The 9,941-nt window shown below is 41.8% G+C and overlaps 2 protein-coding genes across 2 annotated transcripts; one reads left to right on the forward strand and one right to left on the reverse strand.

The window, feature by feature from the left end:
• Positions 1-1,987: 1,987 nt before the first annotated feature.
• On the reverse strand, positions 1,988-7,994 carry MELLADRAFT_114204 (uncharacterized protein; the record flags this gene model as incomplete). Its single annotated transcript, XM_007419056.1, has 2 exons — positions 1,988-2,018; positions 6,109-7,994. The coding sequence occupies 2 exons, from the start codon at positions 7,992-7,994 to the stop codon at positions 1,988-1,990; spliced, it is 1,917 nt and encodes a 638-aa protein (XP_007419118.1).
• An 856-nt stretch (positions 7,995-8,850) lies between these two features.
• MELLADRAFT_114205 (uncharacterized protein) lies at positions 8,851-9,937 on the forward strand (the record flags this gene model as incomplete). The annotated part of the gene is made up of 4 exons (XM_007419054.1): positions 8,851-8,922; positions 9,002-9,077; positions 9,133-9,504; positions 9,639-9,937. The coding sequence occupies 4 exons, from the start codon at positions 8,851-8,853 to the stop codon at positions 9,935-9,937; spliced, it is 819 nt and encodes a 272-aa protein (XP_007419116.1).
• Positions 9,938-9,941: the final 4 nt, after the last annotated feature.

A 9,941-nucleotide genomic window follows, 5' to 3' on the forward strand; every position in this document is an offset into this window, starting at 1 on the left:
TTCTTTTTTTTCCCCTTTTTTTTCCTTTTTTTTTTCCTTTTTTTTCTTTTTTTCTTTTTTTTCTTTTTTTCTTTTTTATCTTTTTTATCTTTTTTTTCTTTTTTTTCTTTTTTTTCTTTTTTTTTCTTCTTTTTGTCTTCCCTTTTTTTTCTTTTTTTTTCTTGGAATGGATCTTGGATCTGGATACTTCTGTATCATGGTCCTGTTAAACGGCCACAAAGGCGTGCTTGATTAGCATACCCTAATCAAGCATGACTTGAGGAAAAAACCCATCTCAAAACAAGTGAGACTGAGATGAAATGGAGTTCTGTAGTTGGTTTTTGCGGCTGACGCACCAGCCCAACTGTACAAATAGGAGAGATTCTATAACTATACAGGCATAAATGGTGAACATTTTTTAGACAACTTATATAACTATGGAATACATAATCTGAACACTATACAAATTTAATTTTACTATTTGGCTTGGGTTACAAGGGGGGCCCATAGGGCTGGGGGTAAAGTGCATGCACCTGTGCATGGTGCATGCCAGGGGTGCAGGGGTGCAGGGAGTCATTGGTGCAGGGAGTCATTGGTGCATAGGTGCCTGGGTGCAGGTACATAAGGGCATAGGTGCATGGGTGCACAGGAATATAAAGAAGATTGAAGCTGATAAAAGAAGATTACAGAGGATTGAAGCCAATCCAAGAAGATTGAAGAAGGGTGAAGACAATCAAAGAAGGATGAAGAAGAGTGAAGACAATCAAAGAAGGATGAAGAAGAGTGAAGACAATCAAAGAAGTTCAGTGTAGTGTAGGTTTTGTTGAACAAGGTGGATGAGTGGAGACTATGACAAAAGATGGATGAATGTGGATGTATGACTGGCCAATATAAGATGATCAGTGCTGGTGTGTTGTGTATGGGTTGTGTGATTGGTTGAGAGGTAGAGAGATAGAGAGGTGGTTTGTACAATTTTCATCACTCTCATGTGCAGTCTTTGTATTTGGGGTCTTTGTTTATGGTTTGTTAATTGTCGTTTTTTGATTATTGACATTGGTTTTTTGATTTTTGACTTTTGTTTTTTTGTTTTTTGAATTCTGATTTCCTCTTATGTGGCTTTCCTGGTACTTTTTGTGTCAATGCGACAATGGGGTGACAGATGTGGAGGTTCAAGTTGTAAATCTACTGAAATTTGGGCCGTAACCTGGTCTGAAAGGGGTTTCTGCCACGATTTTTGCTCCAGTACAGGGGTTTTTGCCCTGTATTTGAGTATTTTCTGTAGTTTTGTCTTTGATTTTTGAATTTTGCACCCGGGAATTGTGATTCTCGTTGTTTGATTTTTGCATTGTCACCTTGACACCTCTTGCCTTCCGTAGAAAAGTTATATTCAAAGCCTTTTATTTAAATTAAAATAAAAGGTATATTCAAAGCCATGAATTCAAATTAAAACAAAATATATATATTTAAAGCCATCAATTGAAATTAAAAGAAAAGGTATATATTTACAGCCGTGAATTGAAATATATATTCAAAGCCGTGAAATCCAAATCTCTTATTATCTATTAGTATCACGGCTTTGAATTCATTACATATCAATAAATTCATCATATATGCTATGGGTTTCAGAAGTTTATGACTATACTTCAATTCAAGAACAACTTCAAATATATAAAATGAAATTCCAGTAGGAATCAATTAGACTCCTTCAATCGATTCATCGAATATTCATTATAGATCTTTATTTCTTATCTTCAAGCTTTACCTATAATGAATGAATTAAATCAAAGTTAAATTAAATCAAATGAATTACTAGAAAACCAAAATTTATCTCAACCTGTTCAATATTGATTCATCAGCTTATCTTACATTAGAACCTAATCTTTCAATAATCAATACATTTACCTGAATGAACTCATGAAGCCTGAAGCTCACATCATCATTTCAATCTCTAATTCATGAAGGACTCTCCTTTCAGCTCAATTTTTAAGTCATTTCAGAATAATACCTTCTAAACTAGTGGCTCATAACTCAGACATCCACTATGATAATAAAACACCTAGCAATTTCAAGGGAGAATGAACTCCAGGTATGGAAGGAGGGAGTCAAAGATGGTGAGCTATCATTCTCTCAAAGAATATATCCCTTTATCAATCTGTAAGGTGGAGTGATATCTCCACCTTCACTGAGTCGAAGTTTGGCACAGCTCTCGAAAGAGCGAGGGTTTATCTAAACCCCTTGTATCAATTCTAGTCCAGCACTTGAGAGAATCAGAAACCAGTAGAACAAATAGAGATAATAAAAGATGAGAGAAACCACCCATACCTAGTCCAGCACTTGAGAGAATCAGAAACCAGTAGAACAAATAGAGATAATAAAAGATGAGAGAAACCACGAAGGAAAAAAGGAAAACGGTAAGGGGGGAAGAACCAAATCTATCTACTTGAAACCCTCTATCTAAACCCATACCCTAACTTGTAACCCATAATGTAATATTCTACTTCCACCCTTACACCCTCCCCACCAAAAATCAAAACCCCTCCGTAGAACCTCCAAACTTCCCCATTTATCCCACTCACAACCAACACTAGATATTTAAAATTGTACTAATCAAATATGAAAAGAAATAAAGTAAAAGAAAAGAAACAGAAAAGAAAAAGAAAAAAGAAAAAAGGAGAAAACCACAACACAACAGCTGCCGAACCAGGTACCATTTTCGATGAATTCGTAACGACCGTCCACAGCCTGAAAAACCCAAACACGAAGGTGGTGCTCACACATGTGGCCGAGGTAATGTTTGATTGAAAAACAAGGGAGGTAGAACCCCACGGTCGGTGCATACGACAAGGAGGAGACTTACTTGCACAGAGTAGCTCCTCGCCAAACCCCATCACTCCAACACTTCCTCCGCCATTCGATACAGCTTGAGCTTTGACGCGTGGAAAACATTGTGAGTTGAGTCGCCGTCCCCCAGTTGTAGCTCAAAGTCACGCCCGTCGTTTAAAACACGAGTCACCTTATACGGCCCATCGTACCGCGCCCTAAGTTTCTCAACCTTCCCACCTACCACCTGAGACCTATTACTACTCTCTATCAGAACCAAATCACCGACTTCTGCTCCAAGCTCTCCACCTCGTCTCTTGTTATAATGTAATGCCTGCTCCACTCTCGACGCCCACAACCTATCTCTCCACACCGTCCACTCTGCCTTCCTTTCATCTAACCATTTTTCAACATCCTCCCCTACCTCCATCCCTTGCGATGAGATTGGGAACAATCTCGGCTGTACTCCTAGAACAAACTTCATCGGTGAAATCTTTGTCGATACATTCACTGCGGAGTTAATAGCATACTCAGCCATAGGTAACGCGTCCAACCACTTTCCTTGCTTTTTCTGTGTTGAGAAACGCAAAAGCTGTGCGAAAGTTTTGTTCGTGCGTTCAGCTCGGCCATCGGCTTGAGGATGGTATGCCGTCGTCAAGTTGACCGAAATCCCCATAAGATGATGAAGCTCCCGCCAGAACCGAGATTGCCAAATCTTGTCTCGGTCACCCACCATTTCATCTGGTGCACCGAAAATTGATAACCAAGATTTGAAGAGTCGTTGAGCTGTGCGCTCGGCCGTGTCTTTTTGGTTGGTCGGCATAAGACGAACAAACCCAGATAACCGACATGTACATGATAAAACCATATCATACCCCGACACTTTTGGAAACGGACCCACAAAATCCAATGCAATACTACTCATCGGTCGACGAGGCAAATCAGTACTCTGCAATCGTCCTAAGGTCTTGGTGGTTCGAGCCTTATGACGTTGACAACCATCACAAGACAACACAAAACGATCTACATCACCCGATAACCCTGGCCAAAAGAACTCCTCCTTCAATCTCAACGCCGTCTTCAAACTTCCCAGATGGCCTACTGCTTCATGAGCTGATCCAATCAACGTACTCCTAAGTGCACCCGTCGCCGGTACCACCAAACGGTTGTCGATGAACATCAAACCGTCACGCCAAGCACAATTATCTCGTAAAGGAAGCACTTTTTCCAGCTTCACACAAAACGCGTCCTCTTCGTAACCTTTCTTCACCTGAGTCAAAATTGATTCATCCATGTGAGCCACCGACATTGTGATTGCTGCCGATTCAACCCGTGATAAAGCATCCGCGACAGAATTGTCAGCTCCCTGAACATATTTGAACTCCAGATCAAACTCAGACAACGTTTCGAGCCAGCGCGCTTGACGTCTACTTAAATTTCTTTGAGATAACAGATGAGTAAGAGAATGATGGTCCGTCATGACATGAACTTTTAAACCCAACAACAATAATCTCCACTTATGTAAAGCGTTAATAACAGCTAACAATTCCTGCTCGTGGACGGGATAGTTACGCTCCGCCGGAGTCATTTGACGACCATCATATGCTACTGGACTTGCTGTCTCCCAATCCGCTCCTTGGAACAGAGCTGCACCCAGGCCGTACCCACTGGCGTCTGTAAATAGCCAAACCGGTTCATTCGTGTCATAGTCAATGTTGCGTAAAACTGGGAGTGTCGTTATCATTCTTTTGATATTCTGAAAAGCTGCCTCTTCCTTTTCTGTCCATACAAATGAATCCGCCCTCTTGCTGCTCGTCAACGGTGTAAGTTGTCCTGCATACTTCTCCAACCCATCTACAAACTTTTTCATCCACTGCACGGTACCCAAGAATTCTTTGACTTGTTTCGGTGATTTCGGACTTTTCCAGTTTGTTACTTTGACTACTTTCTCATCATCAGCCCTGATACCGTCCTCCCCAATCTCATGACCCAAAAATTGAATTCTACGGCGAAACAATTTTGTCTTCTTTACTCCACAATACAAATTAGCTGCCCGCAATCGACGAAGCACTTCACGCAGATGTTCCTCATGCTCTTCCACCGTTGCAGAGAAAACCACGATGTCATCAATGTACACAACACACACTTTATTAACAAGATCTCCTAAAGCCTCCTCACACCGTCGTTGCTGGGTTGCAGGCGCGTTAGTTAACCCCATGGGCATCACCACCCACTCGTACAGGCCCCAAGGTGTTTTTATTGCAGTCAAAGGAATGTCTTTCTCCCACATAAGTGTCTGGAAGAAGGCGTTTATCTGATCTAAAGAGGAATAAATCTTTCCTTGTGCCACAATACGCACTGCTTCGTCCACGTTTGGAAGTGGACTGCGGTCCTTAACGGTGAATTTATTAAGTCTTCGATAATCACAAATAAGCCTCGGAAGCGCTTTTGGATCCTTTTTTTGGTATGATCATGGAGGGAGATGCATATTGGCTCTTTGACTTGCGCAGGCGGCCTGCCTTGACATGTTGTTCAATTAATTTTTGCCAAGCATCCAAATGCTTCCGTGGATAACCGTACTGCCGTTCATTGATGACAACGTCAGGATCCGTCAAAATTATACGATGACGCGTGGTATCAGCTTTATCTTGCAGCTTTGAGGGAAAAAACTCCACATCCTCATCCACATTCTCACTTGGCTCAACATCCGGTAAGTCTTCCGGGAAAACATCTGCAAATTCTTGTAACATCTTCATTTCACGAATAGAAAAATCCTGAACCTCCTCCACTTTAGACAAATTTTCAAACACAGCGGCTAACAACGCTTCTCTACGCTTTTCTAAAACCTTTTCATTCATTTCTTCCTCTTTCTTCCCCACTACTTTGAACTCATAACCATTCTTTGTATGTCGTAAAAGTTGTCGACTGATCGAGACATCTAGGTGATGCTTCGCCAAAAATGGGGTGCCTAGAATAACGTCGTACGAACCCCCCAACGGTGCCAATTTGAAAGGCGTCGTCCCAAAGGTTAAAACCGGATCCATAAATTTCACATTAGCAAACGTGAATTCCTTTAAAATAAAAGGATCAGGTTCTGATGCAATAGCAGGACGAACAGTTACTGGCACTGGTAAAGGCCGTCGAACCGTCTTCAATTTATTCGCCGCTTTCTCCGACATCAAGTTGGTACCTGCACCAGTATCAGCCAATGCGCGCATGGCAAACCCATTGATCACAATATCAAATATTAGTGGTGTGGTTGCTGATTGAGATGAAATTGAGGAATTAAGGGCAACAGGCTGTACGCACTCAGCGGCGTCAACCAAATCCTCCTCCTCCGGTCCCGCTAAACGTTCAAGCAATTGCTCATAAGCCCGAAGATCCTCACGACCCAAATCCGGGAACTCTCCCAACGCCGCCACATCAACTACTTGATCGTTGTCGACAGCCGCTACATCAATCCGCCGAGCCGCTGGCCTTGATTCTACCATAGCATTTCTTCTAGGTTGAGTATTACTAGCTTTAGGAGGCGGGTACGGTGGTTGTCGAGGAAACTCGTTCGGGATCTGAACATAAGCTTGATTAAATGGGGCTGTGCAATTTCCTTGCCAGTCCTTGCACGAAGTCTTGCATCGAGGACACAGACCAACGGAACGCATATAAGCGAAAAAACGTGCGTTTCGTGCAGCCGTCTCTTCCGGCGTCAAAGGTTGTCGATTTGATGTCCGTTGAGCAGGCGCAGAGGTCGTATTAGTGAACGGATTAGTGTTCGAATTCTGAGTTTTTGATCCGGCACGAGTCTTTGCTTCTATCTCCATAACAAAATCCCAGGTAGAACATGCGCGTTGCTCAAAAATTGCAAAAGAGAACTGTTGCGAAACCGGATTGATACTGGTCTTGACAAGTTGATCGCGTTGTTGGATCGATCGGAATAATGAGGTAGATCCCCCCACAATAGCCCATGCAAGACTTTCCTCAGAACATTCATCGGACCCTGCCGCTTCTTGTAAGACCCGAGCCCTAGCACAAAACGCGCTCATCGACTCATTAGGCTTCATTGATAATTCTCGGATCTGTTGTTTAATCTTGTCCAGCCAATCCACCGGTAGAATGACGGTCTCTAACTCCTTCATAGCAGATGCCCACGAATGGCCCACAAATTCCCCCGCTCGTCGACACCAAGACGCCGCAGGATCATTACCCAACAATAAAGGCAAGATATTAAAACGGTCACTATCCAACATTACCCCTTTGACGATGAAAAGACGTTCCACCTTGTGTCGCCAGATACGGTACGCTGAGACATCCCCGTATCGACCTTTGTATTCCGGGAAATCAGACACGCGAAATCGAATAGGGTCGATCGCACTAGCAGGTTGTTGGTGAATTTCAGGGTGAGCTTGATTCGAAGAAATATGAGTAACTGATTGAAGAGTAGGTACACGGAAAGGGTTCCTATCTAAAGGAGTCGACGTGAAGTGCGGCTGGAGTATAGTACCATCTTGACTTTCCGAAGAGGCATTATGACCTTGATGAGATCCTTGTTGCCCAGTATTCGCCGGTGCTTGATCAGACTGTTTGCTAAGTACTAACTGACGGACCAGATTTTGCAACGTGACTATCTCCGCTCTCATCGCTGCGGTCTCAGCCTGAAACTGGCTTTGTGAGACCGCTGAGTTCTCGGCGCCCGGCATAAATGTCTGCTGATCTTGTGGTGAGTGTGGTCCACTCGTAGAATCCATAAGATTTGTCGGTGGCGGCCCGTTCATGGTAAGTTCACTGTCCGAACCACCAATTGTAAGATTAGGATCAAAGGCCCCCGGTAAGCTTCGTCTAGGAGGTCGAGGCAAGTTTGCGTGAGGTCGAGTAGGTGAAAGTACTGATAATTGATCTAGATTGACCGAATATTCTGACGGAGGAGCACTTAATTCTGAACTAAAATTTGGAGTCAACTGTCGTGCGATAGGTGACCACACTGCCGGCGAAGGTTGTAATGTCCTGATGCCGGTACGCGTGGGAGGATTCAAGAAGGAGTCAAGCTCCCGATGGAATAATGACGTCGACGCCTCTTCCGAAACGACGACCGGGGTAACTGAACGTGATATACGAGGATTGCGGAGTAAACCTTCTGGATCGGACAATCTAACTAGATCAGAAACTGGATTATTTCTTGTATGACGCGGTTGATCTGACATCAAATGGTGGCTGTATCTCTATTGAATTATATAAACTGAATGTATACTGGTTTTTTTTTTTTTCGGTGGCGCTGCAGTCCACTTCAAATGTAAGACTAGACTTATTGAACTTAAAACGACGACGATCCGTCGAGTGCACAAAACTGAAGTTGAATTCGAAAATCGTAGTTGAATCGATCGTAAGGGGTGATAAAAAAAGTGTAAGGTGGAGTGATATCTCCACCTTCACTGAGTCGAAGTTTGGCACAGCTCTCGAAAGAGCGAGGGTTTATCTAAACCCCTTGTATCAATTCTAGTCCAGCACTTGAGAGAATCAGAAACCAGTAGAACAAATAGAGATAATAAAAGATGAGAGAAACCACCCATACCTAGTCCAGCACTTGAGAGAATCAGAAACCAGTAGAACAAATAGAGATAATAAAAGATGAGAGAAACCACGAAGGAAAAAAGGAAAACGGTAAGGGGGGAAGAACCAAATCTATCTACTTGAAACCCTCTATCTAAACCCATACCCTAACTTGTAACCCATAATGTAATATTCTACTTCCACCCTTACACCCTCCCCACCAAAAATCAAAACCCCTCAGTTGAAATCAGAACTTTGCCTCAGGAAGGTGATGGTCATGATGATGATGATCTAGAGTTTCTTCAATCCCTTGCTTCAGCAGTTCATCACATTTTCATAGCTTTACAGGAAGTGAAGAATCATAAGCCAAAAATAATTGGCAAAAGGCATTTAGATGTAGATGTATATTGTTATTTAAGCCCACCATCTAGCTCTATCCTACAGAAGGAAATTGAATGGCTTATCAAGTATTTGGCTGGCAAAGGCAATACAACAGATCATTTGAACATTATGTTGATTCAATTATGCTTAGACTTGGTAGAATCTTTTCAAATAATTGGGGGTGATATGAAAGATCCAAAGGTAAAGCTTCATCTATTCTTCACTTCAGAAAAGATAATATTAACATAATATGATATCATACAATAAAAATCTTCAACAGTTAACAAGCCCGGTTGCAGCATTTGTGATTGGTAAAGGAGATGCTGATGGGAGCCAGTCAGGGAATGATAATGATGGTGAGCTCATTGAACTACTTTCTTTCAATAATATCTGACTGGGACTTTAATATAGATGTTTTAAACAGAGCCTATCTCTGGGTAGGTGCAAAAGGTTTTGGTCTTCTACCCCGCAATAGGCTATTCACAATTTGGACAACATTTGAAACAATCTTTTTCAAGCATTCCTTGAAACCACTGCTGATAGCAATGATTGACTTATCATTGTCTAGACTAGCTCTCAACTACTCGGAACGTTTCCTACTTGCCTTGAAAACTGGATTGATCCCTGAAAAGACCAATAAAGATTTATTCACTGAGCTTAAAGAACTTTTAAAACCGGAAATAGTGGCTCCAACCCGCGACTTACAATTAATTCTTAGGAAACCAGACTATGAATCTTGTCTGATTGAATTTTGGAAGACATTTACCAAAGAATGTACTCCTAGTAAATTATGCAATATAATCAAGCTGGATAAACTAGAAATGATAAAGCAATTGACCTGGAGTTGAAAATCAAGTCACCAAACTTCGAGTACATATTTTCAATACTTAGCAATAGTTTTTTGGAATTTTATAAAGATAATCCTATAGTCTTTGAATGGCCCTATCCTCTTTTAAATTTACATTCAAAATGGCTACGCAAATCCTTAAACCAAACTGCATGCGGATTTCTTGAGGATCATCTAAAGAAAGCTACAGAGTTGTTTCCAGAAACATGTTTTCCATGGCAAGAACAACCAGTGACAATTAAATTACTAATGAAAGGTGAAGATCAAACCATCATTGAAAGTCTAATGACCGCTTTCCCAACTCTTTCACATCTTTGTACAAATTTCCACATTGGACAGTCCGAGACTATGACTCATTATGGATTATAGTACA

Source organism: Melampsora larici-populina (genome assembly GCF_000204055.1).
Source record: "Melampsora larici-populina 98AG31 unplaced genomic scaffold MELLAscaffold_123, whole genome shotgun sequence".
NCBI classification, from domain to species: Eukaryota; Fungi; Basidiomycota; class Pucciniomycetes; order Pucciniales; family Melampsoraceae; genus Melampsora; species Melampsora laricis-populina.